Source organism: Oncorhynchus tshawytscha, linkage group LG10, assembly GCF_018296145.1.
Source record: "Oncorhynchus tshawytscha isolate Ot180627B linkage group LG10, Otsh_v2.0, whole genome shotgun sequence".
NCBI classification, from domain to species: Eukaryota; Metazoa; Chordata; class Actinopteri; order Salmoniformes; family Salmonidae; genus Oncorhynchus; species Oncorhynchus tshawytscha.
The window spans coordinates 10,736,600-10,756,741 of record NC_056438.1 but is presented as its reverse complement, the minus strand read 5'-3'; the positions used below and the strand labels follow the sequence as shown (position 1 = coordinate 10,756,741).

General features: G+C 42.4%; 1 protein-coding gene across 6 annotated transcripts in view; it reads left to right on the top strand.

Moving 5' to 3' along the window:
• The window catches only part of LOC112238399 (diacylglycerol kinase delta), a 101,341-nt gene extending 81,442 nt beyond the window's left edge, over positions 1 to 19,899 (top strand). For 4 of the 6 annotated variants that reach the window (XM_042328104.1, XM_042328105.1, XM_042328108.1 and 1 more), the window contains 14 exons: positions 68 to 166; positions 835 to 919; positions 1,116 to 1,223; positions 1,386 to 1,482; positions 3,198 to 3,305; positions 5,236 to 5,349; positions 5,576 to 5,710; positions 5,997 to 6,160; positions 9,351 to 9,465; positions 9,993 to 10,103; positions 12,418 to 12,537; positions 13,187 to 13,295; positions 13,898 to 13,977; positions 17,129 to 19,899. In XM_042328104.1, coding sequence (XP_042184038.1) covers positions 68 to 166; positions 835 to 919; positions 1,116 to 1,223; positions 1,386 to 1,482; positions 3,198 to 3,305; positions 5,236 to 5,349; positions 5,576 to 5,710; positions 5,997 to 6,160; positions 9,351 to 9,465; positions 9,993 to 10,103; positions 12,418 to 12,537; positions 13,187 to 13,295; positions 13,898 to 13,950 — 1,418 coding nt within the window. In that variant the 3' untranslated portion in view covers positions 13,951 to 13,977; positions 17,129 to 19,899. The remainder of the gene's footprint in view (positions 1 to 67; positions 167 to 834; positions 920 to 1,115; positions 1,224 to 1,385; positions 1,483 to 3,197; positions 3,306 to 5,235; positions 5,350 to 5,575; positions 5,711 to 5,996; positions 6,161 to 9,350; positions 9,466 to 9,992; positions 10,104 to 12,417; positions 12,538 to 13,186; positions 13,296 to 13,897; positions 13,978 to 17,128) is intronic. The other 2 variants (XM_042328106.1, XM_042328107.1) reach the window with 2 other exon arrangements.
• Positions 19,900 to 20,142: the final 243 nt, after the last annotated feature.

The following is a 20,142-nucleotide window of genomic DNA, read 5'->3' as shown; positions in this document are numbered from 1 at the left end:
CTCTCTGACGGTCTCTGTCTCTCTCTCTCTCTCTCTGTGTGTGTGTCTGTCTCTCTCCTCTCTTTAGTGGTAGATGAACAGAACAGACACACTCATATCCAGCACATGTCTTCCTCCTCGTCCATAAAGAGAGAGAACAGTGAGGAGCTGACAGAGCCAGAACCACGTGAGTGACAACCAGTTAAAATAGCAGCACAGTTACAATACATTATACATTTTCATAATATCATTATGACACTTAGTAAGTGATACCATGAAGAAGTTATGGACAAATTACAATCTTTGTTCCGTCATTTTATCAATTTCTTAATTATGAATCCTACTCTAAAATCTTTGTAACTTCCATTTCCAGTCAATAGTATGTATTGGACTGAGGGCTCAGTTAAAGGTGCACTATGCAGAAATCAAGCCACCATTTCCTGGTTGCTAAAATTCAAAAATTAAAATGGACTAATTTCAGTCATTGAGTAGAGAATCACCTATCTGTACCATCTAAACTGCGGTGAAATATATTTTCCTTAAACAATAATATTGTATTTTCAGCTGTTTTGAAGCTGGTGTACTAAACCCAAAGTAAAAGATGCAAATGCAAAAACAAAACTTAAGAACAGGGAAACATAGAAATAGCACACATAGAACAGATGCATATCTTCTTAGACTTGCCTTCATTGAGGATGACAGATCTATAACTCACATTTCTATGTGAATTTGGTCGGGTCTCCCAAAAACGTACAAATTGTAGCCTTAATACTTTATTTCTAAATAACGATGTCCAAAACAAATCTCTCTTAATATCCTCTTTCTTGGTCCATTTATCCATGATGCCTCTCTCAGGTCACATCAGTTTGAGTCCCACGAGTTCCTCTAACATCGTCTTGGAGAAACCAGAGAGTCTCAGCCCTCCATCCTTTAACGAGGAGTAAGAATCAATCAATCAGTCAATCAATCAATGTATTCATCATTAAATATATGACAGTGGTTGTGATGTACCTCAAATTTACAATTGTTCGTTTTTTTTCCATAACTCAAATGATCACAATACATTGCTATCTCTTAAAAGGTAATGTATTGAGGATGCTAATGATAGTTCTGTGTGTCTGTGTGCTCCTCCCTAGTCAGTGTTCAGAGAAATGTGTACTGAACAATTACTTTGGGATCGGTCTGGATGCTAAGATCTCCCTGGAGTTTAACAACAAGAGAGATGAACATCCCAAGAAATGCAGGTACTGCCTGCATGCTCATGAACACATAAGCATCCAAGTTGAAATGTAACATTCTGTGTGCAGTTGTTGATATTTTGAGTCTCCTCCTTCTCTTTCTATCCTCCTTCTGTGTCTCTCTCTGTGTCTCTCTCTGTGTCTCTCTCTCTCTCTCTCTTTCTGCAGTAGTCGTACTAAGAACAAGTTGTGGTATGGGGTGATGGGAACCAAGGAGCTGGTGCATAAGACGTATAAGAACCTGGAGCAACGGGTACTGTTGGAGGTAAGGTCACAGACACGGGTAGTGTTGGAGGTAAGGTCACAGACACGGGTAGTGTTGGAGGTAAGGTCACAGACACGGGTAGTGTTGGAGGTAAGGTCACAGACACGGGTAGTGTTGGAGGTAAGGTCACAGACACGGGTAGTGTTGGAGGTAAGGTCACAGACACGGGTAGTGTTGGAGGTAAGGTCACAGACACGGGTAGTGTTGGAGGTAAGGTCACAGACACGGGTAGTGTTGGAGGTAAGGTCACAGACACGGGTAGTGTTGGAGGTAAGGTCACAGACACGGGTAGTGTTGGAGGTAAGGTCACAGACACGGGTAGTGTTGGAGGTAAGGTCACAGACACGGGTAGTGTTGGAGGTGATAGGTGATAGACAGTAACATGTTGTTTAGTGGATCAGAATCATCCTAGTGTTGACTCTGACTTCACTCTCACTCTCTAGTTTCTCCCTCTCTTTCACACTCTCAGGTAGTGTTGGAGGTAAGGTCACAGACATCCCTCTAGTGTTTCTGGAGGTCTCTTTTCTCCCTCTTTGGAGGTCTCTCTCACAGACTCCCTCCCTTTCTTTCTCTCACTCTCTTTTCTCCCTCTTTCTCTCTCTCTCTCTCTTTTCTCCCTCACGGGTCTTTTGGAGGTCTTTCTCTCTCTCTTTTGGAGGTAAGGTCTTTCTCTCTCTCTTTTCTCCCTCTTTCTCTCTCTCTTTCTCCCTCTTTCTGTTGGAGGTTTTCTCCCTCTTTCTCTCTTAGTTTTGGAGGTAAGGTTTCTCTCTTCTCCCTCTTTCTCGCTAACATGTCTTTTCTCCCTCTTTCTCGCTCTCTCTTTGACTCTCCCTCTTTCTCTCTCTCTCTTTTCTCCCTCTTTCTCTCTCTCTCTTTTCTCCCTCTTTCTCGCTCTCTCTTTTCTCCCTCTTTCTCGCTCTCTCTTTTCTCCCTCTTTCTCTCTCTCTCTTTTCTCCCTCTTTCTCTCTCTCTCTTTTCTCCCTCTTTCTCGCTCTCTCTTTTCTCCCTCTTTCTCTCTCTCTCTTTTTCTCCCTCTTTCTCTCTCTCTCTTTTCTCCCTCTTTCTCTCTCTCTCTTTTCTCCCTCTTTCTCGCTCTCTCTTTTCTCCCTCTTTCTCTTTCTCTCTTTTCTCCCTCTTTCTCGCTCTCTCTTCTCCCTCTTTCTCGCTCTCTCTTTTCTCCCTCTTTCTCGCTCTCTCTTTTCTCCCTCTTTCTCTCTCTCTCTTTTTCTCCTCTTTTCTCTCTCTCTCTTTTCTCCCTCTTTCTCTCTCTCTCTTTTCTCCCTCTTTCTCGCTCTCTCTTTTCTCCCTCTTTCTCTTTCTCTCTTTTCTCCCTCTTTCTCGCTCTCTCTTCTCCCTCTTTCTGGCTCTCTCTTTTCTCCCCAGTCTTCTCTCTCTCTCTTTTCTCTCCAGCTTTCTCGCTCTCTCTTTTCTCCCTCTTTCTCTCTTTTTCTCCCTCTTTCTCTCTTTTCTCCCTCTTTCTCTCTCTTCTTTTCTCCCTCTTTCTCGCTCTCTCTTTTCTCCCTCTTTCTGCTCTCTTTTCTCCCTCTTTCTCTCTCTTTTCTCCCTCTTTCTCTCTTTTCTCCCTCTTTCTCTCTCTCTTTCTCTCTCTCTCTCTCCTTTCTCCCTCTCTTTCTCTCTCTCTCTTCTCTCTCTCTCTCCTTTCTCCCTCTCTTTCTCTCTCCTTTCTCCCTGTCTTTCTCTCTCTCTCTCTCCAGTGTGATGGTGTCTCTATATGTCTGCCCAGTCTTCAGGGACTAGCTGTTCTCAACATCTCCAGCTATGCAGGAGGAATCAACTTCTGGGGTGGCACCAAAGAGGACAGCGTTAGTATTTCTCTGTTTACATTTAGACACAGTCTTATTCATTATTGAATTGAATTGAATTGTTGACAATGATTTTGAATGTGCATTTGATCCCAGATTTCCTCACACTGGAAAACATGAATCAAAAACTCTTGTTTCCAAAGTGGTCCTCGATGGCATTCTGTGTCAGAATGGAATGTTTATCCTGGATGTGTTTTGTCTTTGCATCAGTGGACCATTTATACTGAAAGTTAAATGTGGTATCATTGTTATTGTGTGTGAAGAACCATTTATACTGAAGGTTAAATGTGGTATCATTGTTATTGTGTGTGAAGAACCATTTATACTGAAGGTTAAATGTGGTATCATTGTTATTGTGTGTGAAGAACCATTTATACTGAAGGTTAAATGTGGTATCATTGTTATTGTGTGTGAAGAACCATTTATACTGAAGGTTAAATGTGGTATCATTGTTATTGTGTGTGAAGAACCATTTATACTGAAGGTTAAATGTGGTATCATTGTTATTGTGTGTGAAGAACCATTTATACTGAAGGTTAAATGTGGTATCATTGTTATTGTTAAATGTGTTGAAGAACCATTTATACTGAAGGTTAAATGTGGTATCATTGTTATTGTGTGTGAAGAACCATTTATACTGAAGTTAAATGTGGTATCATTGTTATTGTGTGTGAAGAACCATTTATACTGAAGGTTAAATGTGGTATCATTGTTATTGTGTGTGAAGAACCATTTATACTGAAAGTTAAATGTGGTATCATTGTTATTGTGTGTGAAGAACCATTTATACTGAAAGTTAAATGTGGTATCATTGTTATTGTGTGTGAAGAACCATTTATACTGAAGGTTAAATGTGGTATCATTGTTATTGTGTGTGAAGAACCATTTATACTGAAAGTTAAATGTGGTATCATTGTTATTGTGTGTGAAGAACCATTTATACTGAAGGTTAAATGTGGTATCATTGTTATTGTGTGTGAAGAACCATTTATACTGAAGGTTAAATGTGGTATCATTGTTATTGTGTGTGAAGAACCATTTATACTGAAGGTTAAATGTGGTATCATTGTTATTGTGTGTGAAGAACCATTTATACTGAAAGTTAAATGTGGTATCATTGTTATTGTGTGTGAAGAACCATTTATACTGAAGGTTAAATGTGGTATCATTGTTATTGTGTGTGAAGAACCATTTATACTGAAAGTTAAATGTGGTATCATTGTTATTGTGTGTGAAGAACCATTTATACTGAAAGTTAAATGTGGTATCATTGTTATTGTGTGTGAAGAACCATTTATACTGAAAGTTAAATGTGGTATCATTGTTATTGTGTGTGAAGAACCATTTATACTGAAGGTTAAATGTGGTATCATTGTTATTGTGTGTGAAGAACCATTTATACTGAAGGTTAAATGTGGTATCATTGTTATTGTGTGTGAAGAACCATTTATACTGAAGGTTAAATGTGGTATCATTGTTAAATTTATACTGTTAAATGGGTATCATTGTTATTGTGTGTGAAGAACCATTTATACTGAAAGTTAAATGTGGTATCATTGTTATTGTGTGTGAAGAACCATTTATACTGAAAGTTAAATGTGGTATCATTGTTATTGTGTGTGAAGAACCATTTATACTGAAGGTTAAATGTGGTATCATTGTTATTGTGTGTGAAGAACCATTTATACTGAAGGTTAAATGTGGTATCATTGTTATTGTTGTGAAGAACCATTTATACTGAAGGTTAAATGTGGTATCATTGTTATTGTGTGTGAAGAACCATTTATACTGAAAGTTAAATGTGGTATCATTGTTATTGTGTGTGAAGAACCATTTATACTGAAAGTTAAATGTGGTATCATTGTTATTGTGTGTGAAGAACCATTTATACTGAAGGTTAAATGTGGTATCATTGTTATTGTGTGTGAAGAACTTTGGCGCCCCGTCATTTGACGATAAGAAGCTGGAGGTGGTGGCTGTGTTTGGCAGCATGCAGATGGCTGTGTCCAGAGTCATCAACATCCAACACCACCGCATCGCACAGGTAACACACACACACACACACCACCGCATCACACACACACACACACACACACACACACCACCGCATCGCACAGGTAACACACACACACATGCACACACACACACACACTCCATCACGTTGCACAGGTAACACACACACACACATTTATTTTCGTCTCTCCCCCTCCATCTCTCTCTCTGTCCCTCCCCCTCTCTCTCCTTCTCCTTCTCCTTCTCACTTTCTCCAGTGTCGTCAGGTAAAGATCACTATCCTAGGAGACGAGGGGGTACCAGTACAGGTGGATGGAGAAGCATGGATTCAGCCCCCAGGGATAGTCAAGATCACACACAAGAACAGAGCTCAGATGCTAACCAGAGACAGGGTAGGTGTCTGTTCCGGGACATTTCTGACGCACTTAATTCCATTTAGCAAATATTAGTTTGGTTTGTCCAATGAGGTGAGTGTCGGGCTGGAACAGAAGCCTACACGCACCAGGATTGAGGAACACTGCATTAGGGCAACAGATTTATCTGAGAAACCTCTACGCATCCATCATGTCCAGTCTGTTCATTCTATTTCTACGTTCTATTTCTAAGTTCCAGAACTTTGAGAGGACTCTGACGTCTTTCTATGGCTCTAATTCTATCTGTTCTGTGTTTACATTCCAGAACTTTGAGAGGACTCTGACGTCATGGGAGGACAAGAGGAAGATTGACAGCTACCATTCCTCCAGGCCCCGCCTCAACTCTCAGCAGTCTATGGAATACCTCACAGAGGAGGAGTGTGCTCAAGTACAGCAGCTGGGCCTGGTGGCAGACACGCTCATCACTATGTGTGTGTGTGTGTGTGTGTGTGTGTGTGTGTGTGTGTGTGTGTGTGTGTGTGTGTGTGTGTGTGTGTGTACACAGCAGCTAGGCATGTTGGCAGACACGCTCATCACTAGGTGTGTGTGTGTGTTCAATTACATTTTTTATTTTTGTATTTTGATTGGTCAGCTTAGATTTTGTATGTCTCCTTTCCGGTGTCAGGTGACGTGACAGATAATGGACAGGATGAGAGAGAATTCTCCATTAAACAGCAGTAGGCTGTTTTGTGATTTGATGTTTTTTCCTTTCAAGTGACAACTACCAGAATTCAGTGGCTGCAGCGCTACAATCGATGAAATCATAGCTACATACCAATACATTGAAAAAAATACAAAAGTCCTATTTTTCTCGCTGTTGTCCAGCTTCTAGCATGAGGCAGCTCAGTTCTCAGTGTGTGTGTATGGAGGTACTGTAGCATGGACACAGGGTGGGTGTATGGAGGTAGCATGGACACAGGGTGGGTGTATGGAGGTACTGTAGCATGGACACAGGGTGGGTGTATGGAGGTAGCATGGACACAGGGTGGGTGTATAGGAGGTAGCATGGACACAGGGTGGGTGTATAGAGGTAGCATGGACACAGGGTGGGTGTATGGAGGTAGCATGGACACAGGGTGGGTGTATGGAGGTAGCATGGACACAGGGTGGGTGTATGGAGGTAGTAGCATGGACACAGGGTGGGTGTATAGAGGTACTGGCATGGACACAGGGTGGGTGTATAGAGGTGGCATGGACACAGGGTGGGTGTATAGAGGTGGCATGGACACAGGGTGGGTGTATGGAGGTAGCATGGACACAGGGTGGGTGTATGGAGGTAGCATGGACACAGGGTGGGTGTATGGAGGTAGCATGGACACAGGGTGGGTGTATAGAGGTAGCATGGACACAGGGTGGGTGTATGGAGGTGGCATGGACACAGGGTGGGTGTATAGAGGTGGCATGGACACAGGGTGGGTGTATGGAGGTACTGTAGCATGGACACAGGGTGGGTGTATTGAGGTACTGTAGCATGGACACAGGGTGGGTGTATAGAGGTAGCATGGACACAGGGTGGGTGTATGGAGGTGGCATGGACACAGGGTGGGTGTATAGAGGTGGCATGGACACAGGGTGGGTGTATAGAGGTACTGTAGCATGGACACAGGGTGGGTGTATAGAGGTACTGTAGCATGGACACAGGGTGGGTGTATAGAGGTGGCATGGACACAGGGTGGGTGTATAGAGGTACTGTAGCATGGACACAGGGTGGGTGTATAGAGGTACTGTAGCATGGACACAGGGTGGGTGTATAGAGGTACTGTAGCATGGACACAGGGTGGGTGTATAGAGGTACTGTAGCATGGACACAGGGTGGGTGTATAGAGGTACTGTAGCATGGACACAGGGTGGGTGTATAGAGGTACTGTAGCATGGACACAGGGTGGGTGTATAGAGGTACTGTAGCATGGACACAGGGTGGGTGTATAGAGGTACTGTAGCATGGACACAGGGTGGGTGTATAGAGGTGGCATGGACACAGGGTGGGTGTATGGAGGTACTGTAGCATGGACACAGGGTGGGTGTATAGAGGTACTGTAGCATGGACACAGGGTGGGTGTATAGAGGTAGCATGGACACAGGGTGGGTGTATGGAGGTGGCATGGACACAGGGTGGGTGTATAGAGGTGGCATGGACACAGGGTGGGTGTATAGAGGAGGCATGGACACAGGGTGGGTGTATGGAGGTAGCATGGACACAGGGTGGGTGTATGGAGGTACTGTAGCATGGACACAGGGTGGGTGTATAGAGGTGGCATGGACACAGGGAGGGTGTATGGAGGTACTGTAGCATGGATACAGGGTGGGTGTATAGAGGTACTGTAGCATGGACACAGGGTGGGTGTATAGAGGTGGCATGGACACAGGGTGGGTGTATAGAGGTGGCATGGACACAGGGTGGGTGTATAGAGGTACTGTAGCATGGACACAGGGTGGGTGTATAGAGGTGGCATGGACACAGGGTGGGTGTATGGAGGTACTGTAGCATGGACACAGGGTGGGTGTATGGAGGTGGCATGGACACAGGGTGGGTGTATAGAGGTACTGTAGCATGGACACAGGGTGGGTGTATAGAGGTTGGACACAGGGTGGGTGTATCAGGACCTGTAGCATGGACACAGGGTGGGTGTATGGATGATTGGACACAGGGTGGGTGTATAGAGGTACTGTAGCATGGACACAGGGTGGGTGTATATTTGCTTAGGGGTTATCACTGACCTGTACTTGACCTTTTTGACCTGACAGATGATTTGCTTAGGGGTTATCACTGACCTGTACTTGACCTTTTTGACCTGACAGATGATTTGCTTAGGGGTTATCATTGACCTTTTTGACCTTTTCCGATCACTTGAAAATAAGACATCTCAGCAGTGGTGAGTCCTGTCCTGTGTTCTGTGTTCCTGAGAAGCTGCTGCAGAACATGGAATAGAAAGTATAAAACCAGAACCAAACTGTCATTTTGACCCTTGACCCAAGTTTAGGCCTATTTAGACGGGAAATACATATTTCTAAAATGTAATTACCTTTGAAAAAGTTTCAATTCAAAAAGTCTAATTCAATGGTTTCATTTCTATCACAACACTTAATACAGTGTCGTATTGTCCAATAGGATTACATGAATACAGTGTTGTATTGTCCAATAGGATTACATGAATACAGTGTTGTATTGTCCAATAGGATAACATTATTACGGTGTTGTATTGTCCAATAGGATAACATGAATACAGTGTTGTATTGTCCAATAGGATAACATTATTACAGGGTTGTATTGTCCAATAGGATAACATTATTACGGTGTTGTATTGTCCAATAGGATAACATTAATACAGTGTTGTATTGTCCAATAGGATAACATGAATACAGTGTTGTATTGTCCAATAGGATAACATGAATACAGTGTTGTATTGTCCAATAGGATAACATTATTACAGTGTTGTATTGTCCAATAGGATAACATTAATACAGTGTTGTATTGTCCAATAGGATAACATGAATACAGTGTTGTATTGTCCAATAGGATAACATGAATACAGTGTTGTATTGTCCAATAGGATAACATGAATACAGTGTTGTATTGTCCAATAGGATTACATTAATACAGTGTTGTATTGTCCAATAGGATAAGAGATGCGGCGAAGACACACAAGCTGGTGGAACAGGAGTTAGCTCATGCTGTCAACGCCAGTGCCCTGGTCCTCAGTGAAGCCTTCCCCTCCAAGCCGTCCAGCCCTGAGGTAAGACAACTACACTACCCAGCAGCCACTCTACATGTCAATAGCTACCCTTCCCATGATCCCTTTCCTGATCAACATCATTTATTTCAACGGTATTCAAATCAAAAGGATGATGTATAAGAGTTTGCGTTGTGTGTTCAGGGCCTTTTCCAATTTCTTTACATCTCTGAACATCAAAATACAATGAGGCTGGTGGGAGGAGCTATAGGAGCATGGGCTGGTGGGAGGAGCTATAGGAGGATGGGCTGGTGGGAGGAGCTATAGGAGGATGGGCTGGTGGGAGGAGCTATAGGAGGATGGGCTGGTGGGAGGAGCTATAGGAGGAAGGGCTCGTTGTAATGGCTGGAATGGAATGAATGAAACAGTCACAAGTGTGGTTTCCAGATGTTTGATACTGTTCCATATATTACATTCCAGCCATTACAATGAGCCTGTCCTCCTAGATCTCCTCCCACCAGCCTCCTGTGGTGAAAGGGGTAACTCTCCATTTTTAAGTGTTGTCCTCACCAGTTGTCTGTGCTCTTCAGTGTCTGAGTCGCAGTACAGCAGTGGAGATCGTGAACAGCAGTAGAGTCCTTCAGCTGGAGACCACGATGCTGCTGGAGGGGAAACTACTGGTATACTATAACCCCCTACTGGTATACTATAACCCCCTACTGGTATACTATAACCCCCTACTGGTATACTGTAACCCCTACTACTGGTATACTGTAACCCCTACTGGTATACTATAACCCCTACTGGTATACTATAGCCCCTACTGGTATACTGTAACCCCTACTGGTATACTGTAACCCCTACTGGTATACTATAACCCCTACTGGTATACTGGCATACTATAACCCCTACTGGTATACTATAACCCCTACTGGTATACTGGTATACTATAACCCCTACTGGTATACTGGTGTACTATAACCCCTACTAGTATACTATAACCCCTACTGGTGTACTATAACCCCTAATGGTATACTGTAACCCCTACTGGTATACTATAACCCCTACTGGTATACTGGTATACTATAACCCCCTACTGGTATACTGGTGTACTATAACCCCCTACTGGTATACTGGTGTACTATAACCCCCTAATGGTATACTATATCTCCTACTGGTATACTATAGCCCCCTACTGGTATACTATAGCCCCCTACTGGTATACTGGTATACTATAACCCCCTACTGGTATACTGGTATACTATAACCCCTAATGGTATACTGGTATACTGTAACCCCTACTAGTATACTGTAACCCCTAATGGTATACTGTAACCCCTACTGGTATACTATAACCCCTACTGGTATACTGGTATACTATAACCCCTACTGGTATACTGGTATACTATAACCCCTACTGGTATACTGGTATACTATAACCCCTACTGGTATACTGGTATACTATAACCCCTACTGGTATACTGGTATACTATAACCCCTACTGGTATACTGGTATACTATAACCCCTACTGGTATACTGGTGTACTATAACCCCTACTGGTATACTGGTGTACTATAACCCCTACTGGTATACTATAACCCCTACTGGTATACTATAACCCCTACTAGTATACTATAACCCCTACTGGTATACTATAACCCCTACTGGTATATTCTAACCCCTACTGGTATACTGTAACCCCTACTGGTATACTGTAACCCCTACTGGTATACTGTAACCCCTACTGGTATACTGTAACCCCTACTGGTATACTGTAACCCCTACTGGTATACTGTAACCCCTAATGGTATACTGGTATACTGTAACCCCTACTAGTATACTGTAACCCCTACTGGTATACTATAACCCCTACTGGTATACTGGTATACTATAACCCCTACTGGTATACTATAACCACCTACTGGTATACTATAACCCCTACTAGTATATTATAACCCCTACTGGTATACGGGTATACTGTAACCCCTACTGGTATACTGTAACCCCTACTGGTATACTGTAACCCCTACTGGTATACTATAACCCCTACTGGTATACTGTAACCCCTACTGGTATACTGTAACCCCTACTGGTATACTGTAACCCGCTACTGGTATACTGTAACCCCTACTAGTATACTATAACCCCTACTAGTATACTATAACCCCTACTAGTATACTGTAACCCCTAATGGTATACTGTAACCCCTACTGGTATACTGGTAACCCCTACTGGTATACTGTAACCCCTACTGGTATACTGTAACCCCTACTGGTATACTGTAACCCCTAATGGTATACTGTAACCCCTACTGGTATACTGTAACCCCCTAATGGTATACTGTAACCCCCTACTGGTATACTGTAACCCCCTAATGGTATACTGTAACCCCTGGCACCACACATGACCCTGGTTCACAGTACAGGACCAACCCCTACTGTACGGCTCTGGTTCAGCTAATATAGTGAATTCATAAACTTACCAACTCAGTACAGATTGTCTAATTGGTTCGGTTCTGTTTGGCTCAGTAGTGTGAAAAAAGGTTTCTAATAGTATGTCTGTGTTATCTATCTCTATCCTCCCTACCTCTCTCCTCCCCTTTCTCCTCCCTGTCCTCCCTTGCTCTTCTCTCTCCTTTCTCCTTCCATCTCCTTCCTCTCTCCTTCCTCTCTCCTCCCCTTTCTCCTCCCTGTCCTCCCTCGCTATTCCCTCTCCTTTCGCTCTCCCCTCCCTCTCTCCTTCCTCTCTTCTCCTTCCTCTCTCCTCCCCGTTCTCCTCTCTATTATCCCTCTCTCCTTCCCTCTCCTTTCTCTCTCCCTCTCCTTTCTCTCTCCCCTCCCTCTCTCCTTCCATCTCCTTCCCTCTTCTTCCTCTCTCTCCCCTCCATCTCTCCTCCCTTCTCCCTTCCGCCCTCTCTCTCCTCCCTTCCCTCTCATCCCTACCTCCCTTCTCCCCCTTTCTCCCCTCTCTCCCCCACCTTCCTCCCTCTCTCCTCCCACATCTCACTGTTTCAGGTGGATTCTCCCCAGGAAGAGGAGCTCCTCTCTACTCTCAGCAGTCTGAGCGCTGAACTCCACAAGCTGGACGACATACACTGGATCTGCCCCGCCATGCACTGCTCTGAGGAGGTGGCTGTGAGTGTGTGTTTGCAATCAAAAACAGCAGGAGTCATTTTTATTCAACCACTCAACTTGTATTTATCTCCTTCTGTCCTCGCTCTCTCCTTTCCTCTCATCCATCTCTCTCTCTCCCTTCCCTCTCTCCTTTCCTCTCATCCATCTCTCTCTCTCCTTTCGCTCTCTCCTTTCCTCTCATCCATCTCTCTCTCTCCTTTCCCTCTCTCCTTTCTCATCCATCTCTCTCTCTCTCTTTCTCTCCTTTCCTCTCATCCATCTCTCTCTCTCCTTTCCTCTCATCCATCTCCTTTCCTTTCTCATCCATCTCGCTCTCTTTCCTCTCATCCATCTCTCTCTCTTTCCTCTCATCCATCTCTCTCTCTCCTTTCCTTCTCTCTTTCCTCTCATCCATCTCTCTCTCTCCTTTCCCTCTCTCCTTTCCTCTCATCCATCTCTCTTCGCTCCTTTTGCTCTCTCCTTTCCTCTCATCCATCTCTCTCTCTCCTTTCCCTCTCTCCTTTCCTCTCATCCATCTCTCTCTCTCCTTTCGCTCTCTCCTTTCCTCTCATCCATCTCTCTCTCTCCTTTCGCTCTCTCCTTTCCTCTCATCCATCTCTCTCTCTCCTTTCGCTCTCTCCTTTCCTCTCATCCATCTCTCTCTCTCCAGGACACTGTGAGGGTGAGCGGTATGAGCAGTATTAAGATGAAGATGATGCCCAAGGTGAAGAGGGAGAGAGAGAAGCTCCACAAGCAGAAGTCCAATAGCTCTCTGTCAGGTAAGGATACAGGCCAGGCCCCCTGCTTTGAGGCCTAAAGCACAATAGGAAACTAGGCGGCCATTTTGGTTTTAACACAAGCATTTTGGGTCTAAGGCCCAGTGTTGATGGCAACCAAGAACTTGATTATTGTCTCTGGGATTTTCTTACCAACCCTGGTCAAATATATGTGGAATTATGAATAACTTGGTATTGGACCACATGGGGCAGCAGGTAGCCTTGCGGTTAAAGCTTTGGGCCGGTAACCAAAAGGCTGCTAGTTCAAATCCCTGAGCCATCAAGGTGAAAAATCTGTCTGTGTGTCTTGAGCATGTTACTTAACCCAAATTGCTCCAACTGTTTATAATGGCAGACCCAGAAATTGGACATGCAAAAAAACAACAAACAAAACCATTTCCAATTCACACATGTACAATAGTGCATAAGCACCCGCCAAATGATTATGTATTTGTTGTGTACATTTTCTACATCATTTGACTTTTGATTATGAAGTTATTTGAGTTGATATATAAAGTACCTGTAGTGATTTTATAAGAGTACCATCAAATATACTGTATAAAACAAATGGTGAACTATTGTTATTGTCTGTCTCTCTCCAACAGGATCTTGGGATATTAAAGGTGGCGCAAATGAGATGGCTCCTTCAGGCAATTGAGGAACTTAAACTCAAAGGCTTAACAAGGTACACCCATCACCATGGCAGCCCGGGGAGGCGAGGGGTGTCACCCTCTTCTTCCTACGGGACGTGGGCTTTACCTACCGAGGGGTGAGAAGTACAAAATGATTCCACGACCCTCCCGCCTTTCAGCTAACACCTCCCCCTTGACTCTCGATGTTCTCCATTTTGAAATTAGGGAGGAGTTGTTTTTAACTAAGGGGTGTGGCTTTGCATCCTTTCACCATTTGGGGTCCTGTTATTGGTTCTATTTGGCCTGTTGACCCAGGAGGTGGGCGTGGCTTTTTGAGATGAAAGCAGAGAAGGAGGAGAGACGCTCTCTTAGCAACTTGTTTCCTTGACGACGCAATGTGTTTACGTAGGCGGAGCTCTCCTTTGCATGACATGAGCAGCCATTTTGTTTTTATTTTTAAATAACTCCTTTTTTTGGCAGGCGTTTACACTACCCTTCCTCTTTTCTCTCTTTTTTGTAATCTTCATTGACTTTCGTGACAACTTACAGGACTTTTTAGTTTCCTTGAGAAATCTGAAGTCTGAAGACGACTTTGCTTTCTGTTCCTATCGCCGTAAGAACAACAAAATTACAAATGAACAACAATGTAAACAACATCTCAAATTATTAACTGGAGACTCATAAATGTAAAACAAAAAATAGACTATTGCAGGGTCATATTGAGGAATGTACTACATGTGTGCGTATTACCTTGTGAATATTCATTTTACCTTGTGAATATTCATATTACGGTGTGAATATTTGTTCTACCGTGTGAATATTCATATTACTGCGTGAATATTCATAAGGTAGTATGACTGGCCTGATGTCTCCCTCCCTGCATGCCTTCCACTCTTCACAATCCTATGAGATGGAAGAAGTAGCCCAGTAGACACTGATCTAAGGTCAAGATTAGAATTAGAAATCTGATCCTAGATCTGTGGTTAGGACAAACATTCACCATGAGCTTATACATTCCCTAATGGTCACGATTGGCTCTTGTAGAAATTGGGTAGCGCCTTATCTGAAGACACTTCTATAAACTTTTTTTAATTTTTTTTTATTACGTTATTAATAGGAAGAATAAATTCATAAATAATAATAAATTAGGAAATGGATACAACATTTATTACAACATCCTGTAATATCTTGAACATTTATTTAATCAATTTAATGCTGAACAAACTTGAAATAATGATGTTTATAGTCAATCAGATAAACTGTTAGCTATATGAATGTGCTACTGTACCATTAGCATGCTGCTGTTAGAGGCTTTAATGAGGTACCTTTACATATGTGGAAAGTTTCTTACCAGGCGCACTGGTTTAAAATGACATATGACGATTGTGTGTGTATGTGCAAACGACACTGTGTGTGTCGTTCATTTTACTGTGTCGTTCGAGTTTACTGTATGTTACCTTGCACTTTACAAAGCGAAACTTCAAGAACACGTGTGTGTGTGTTGTAAAGTGCCCGTTCACTTGTGGTATTATTGCTATGACAACGGTCCCTCTCCGTCGTATTTATGACAAATCTATACAGAGATCATTGTGTGTTAATATATAAATATAACCAAGCGAATGTTAAAGTGTGTGTGTGTGTGTGTGTGTGTATATATATAAATATATATATATATACACACACCACAGTACCAGTCAAAAGCTTGGACACACCTACTGTACTCATTCAAGGATTTTTCTTTATTTTTACTATTTTCTACATTGTAGAATAATAGTGAAGACATCAAAATTATGAAATAACACATGGAATCATGTAGTATTTTAGATTCTTCAAAGTAGCCTTGATGACAGCTTTGCATTCTCTTGGCATTCTCTCAACCAGCTTCATGTGGAATGCTTTTCCAACTGTCTTGAAGGAGTTCCCACATATGCTGAGCACTTGTTGGGTGCTTTTCCTTTGCTCTGCGGTCCAACTCATTCCAAACCATCTCAATTAGGTTGAGGTAGGGTGATTGTGGAGGACAGGTCATCTGATGCAGCATTCCATCACTCTCCTTCTTGGTCTAATAGCCCTTACACAGCCTGGAGGTGTGTTTTGGGTCATTGTACAGTTGAAAAACAAATTATAGTCCCACTAAGCGCAAACCAGATGGGATGGCGTATCGCTGCAGAGTGCTGATTAAGTGTGCCTTTAATTCTAAATAAATCACAGACACTGTGACCAGAAAAGCAACATCACACCTCCTCCTCCATGCTTCACAGTGGGAACCACACATGCGAAGATCATCTGTACACGTACTCTGCATCTAACAAAGAACCGGCAGTTTGAAACAAAAATCTCAAATTTGGACTCAAATTTAGACAGATTTCCACCGGTCTAATGTCCGTTGATCGTGTTTCTTGGTCCAAGCGAGTCTCTTCTTCTTATTGGTGTCCTTTAGTAGTGGTTTCTTAGCAGCATTCGACCATGACGGCCTGATTCACACAGTCTCCTCTGAACAGTAGATGTTGAGATGTGTCTGTTACTTGAACTCTGAAGCATTTATTTGGGCTGCAATCTGATGTGCAGGTAACTCTAATGAATGTATCCTCTGCAGCAGAGGTAACTCTGGGTCTTCTTTTCCTGTGGCGGTCCTCATGAGAGCCAGTTTCATCGTAGTGCTTCATGTTTTTCCTGATTGACTGACCTTCATGTCTTAAAGTAATGATGGACTGTTGTTTCTCTTTGCTTATTTGAGCTGTTCTTGCCATAATATGGACTTGGTCTTTTACCAAATAGTACTATCTTCTGTATACCACCCCTACTTTGTCACAACACAACTGATTGGCTCAAACGCATTAAGAAGGAATGAAATCCCACAAATGAACTTTTAACAAGGCACACCTGTTAATTGAAATTCTTTCCAAGTGACTACCTCATGAAGCTGGTTGACAGCATGCCAAGAGTGTGCAAAGCTGTCATCGAGGCAAAGCTTGGCTACTTTGAAGAATCTCAAATATAAAATATATCACTACATGATTCCATAGTTTTCATGTCTTCACTATTATTCTACAGCGAAAAAAATAGAAAATAAAGAAAAACCCTTGAATGAGTAGGTATGTCCAAACGTTTGACTGGTACTGTATATAAAGAGTTTGTGGTACTGTGTATGTTTTGCAGGGTTGCAAAATTCCAGGTAACTCCCCAAATTCCCATGTTTTATAGAAATCCTGATTGGAAGATGTTTTAACCCGAAGGGAATCAGCAGGAAATCCAGGAATCCTCCAACAAGGAAAAAGTCAAAGGAATTTTGCAACCCTGATGTTCTCAGTCAACACATCCTAATCTCACGGAAGAACGTATTCTCAGTCAACACATCCTAATCTCACGGAGGAACGTATTCTCAGTCAACACATCCTAATCTCACGGAAGAACGTATTCTCGGTCAACACATCGTAATCTCACGGAAGAACGTATTCTCGGTCAACACATCCTAATCTCACGGAAGAACGTATTCTCAGTCAACACATCCTAATCTCACGGAAGAACGTATTCTCAGTCAACACATCCTAATCTCACGGAGGAACGTATTCTCGGTCAACACATCCTAATCTCACCGAAGAACGTATTCTTGGTCAACACATCCTAATCTCACCGAAGAACGTATTCTCGGTCAACACATCCTAATCTCACCGAAGAACGTATTCTCGGTCAACACATCCTAATCTCACCGAAGAACGTATTCTCGGTCAACACATCCTAATCTCACGGAAGAACGTATTCTCAGTCAACACATCCTAATCTCACGGAAGAACGTATTCTCGGTCAACACATCCTAATCTCACGGAAGAACGTATTCTCAAACATGCTACTGCAAGGTTACTCCAATGTTATGCCAACCGCTCCTTAGCAACTGTTTGTGTGTCTGTCGCGCGGTACTAGGATATCGGTACTGAACAGTGTTGAAATCTTCATGTGACATAAAATATATAGCTGTCAATCGCCAAGGTACTGAGAGGAACGGAGAACAATGCAACAACATATCAAAGCGTTAGGATTGGACAACGTCTTGTCGGACTACATGTGTGTAACATGTCACGGTTGTGTGTATTTGACGATACGTTTTTGTGAACTCGCTGTCTTGTGAACGCCCCCCCCCTCCCCCCCCTTACAGACAGAAGGACTCTGCTCTGCTGGACGTGATGTTGCACGTTGTCTGTTCAAAGATGTTGAATAATATTGTACTGTTAATTGGTTGTGCTGGTTGATCGCTGTAACCAGGCTGGGAGGTCAGCCTTTGGACCTAACATTATTCCGTAGTCCTAAGTGTCAAGATGTTGTATATTATACTATTTAATGGTATAAATTGATAAGAAGGGATGTGATTGTGAATCTTTGATGTCATCATGTATTGGACTTGATTAGTATTCCAAATATACGTTTTTTTTTCAGCTTCGAGCCAAACCATTATTTTGACATTATTTTGACCCGACAAATGTTTACTTTGCCAATAAGATGATGATCGTGCCTAGAAGGGATGATTTTACTTGTTTTACAGGCATATGATTAGTTTTTATCAGTGACTTTAGTCTGGGATTCGATCAAAAGGCGCGTTGTCGTCGACTAGAGCTCTGCACGTGACTTTCAAAGGTCATTTACGATGTCCCAGGTTTGAACTTTGGTCCTAGCCTGTCTGTGTGCTATCTAATCATGTGTTTCCCAGAGAGAGAAACAGGCTGAAACAAAGTGTGTATGTGTCAAGTGCGACACATAATGCAAGTTCGATAGATGGAGTTTCTCCTTTGGTTTTAATTAATATTACAGCACATTTAATGCCATGTCACACACTGTACACTCAAACAGAAAGTATGTAGCTGAATATTCAATACAGTAGGCCTTATTTCATTACAACAAAATCTTAGTATGGTGTCCATATTAGGACATTGATTCTGACCCAGATTTGTCTGATGCCTGACTATGTCCTAATATGGACACTGTACCAGAGGGTAGAGAGGAACTCCTCTATAACAGATTGATATTTGTATCTGTGCGTACAGTAGAGATCAATACAATTTCTTTATAAATTAAAAACCAGTAGCAGTCTTACAGCCTTACCGTTCCTAGGACTGTATGGAAGATGGACAATAAAATAGATCAATCACTCTCACAGCTAGTGAGACCATCCTCTTGACCTTAACCGTCGGGGTCGGACAATCTATCAAACACGGGCGTCTCCTACGCTTCTCGAAGATTCTGGACAATCGGTTTCTCTCACTCCTCACCCTCATCCGAGACACTGATGTCATCAATGTCTCTGTCCTACTGACTGGAGTTGTTTGCCTCATCTATGGAACCTGGAATACAGTGAACATTACTGTCTGTCCAGTCCATGTTATCATTAAAATACAGTGAACATCACTGTCTGTCCAGTCCATGTTATCATTAAAATACAGTGAACATCACTGTCTGTCCAGTCCATGTTATCATTAAAATACAGTGAACATTACTGTCTGTCCAGTCCATGTTATCATTATAATACAGTGAACATCACTGTCTGTCCAGTCCATGTTATCATTAAAATACAGTGAACATTACTGTCTGGTCCATGTTATCATTATAATACAGTGAACATTACTGTCTGTCCAGTCCATGTTTTCATTATAATACAGTGAACATTACTGTCCGGTCCATGTTATCATTATAATACAGTGAACATTACTGTCTGGTCCATGTTTTCATTGTGAACATTACTGTCTGGTCCATGTTATCATTAAAATACAGTGAACATTACTGCCCAGTCCATGTTATCATTATAACAGTGAACATTACTGTCTGTCCAGTCCATGTTATCATTAAAACAGTGAACATTACTGTCTGTCCAGTCCATGTTATCATTATAACAGTGAACATTACTGTCTGTCCGGTCCATGTTATCATTAAAACAGTGAACATTACTGTCTGTCTGGTCCATGTTATCATTAAAACAATGAACATTACTGTCTGTCTGGTCCATGTTTTCATTGTGAACATTACTGTCTGGTCCATGTTTTAATTTCACACCCAATGTCCGACACCCTAATCACCATTGTTATAATGATAAGAAATTAAACATAAAGGCTCATTAAACGCAACACGAGGGTGATCCTGCTCCGAGTTACAAATTGCATCACTGGATACATTTGCGTATTTTTGCTACGCAAGTAATCAGAGCGGCTATTTGGTGTTAGATACTGTACGTA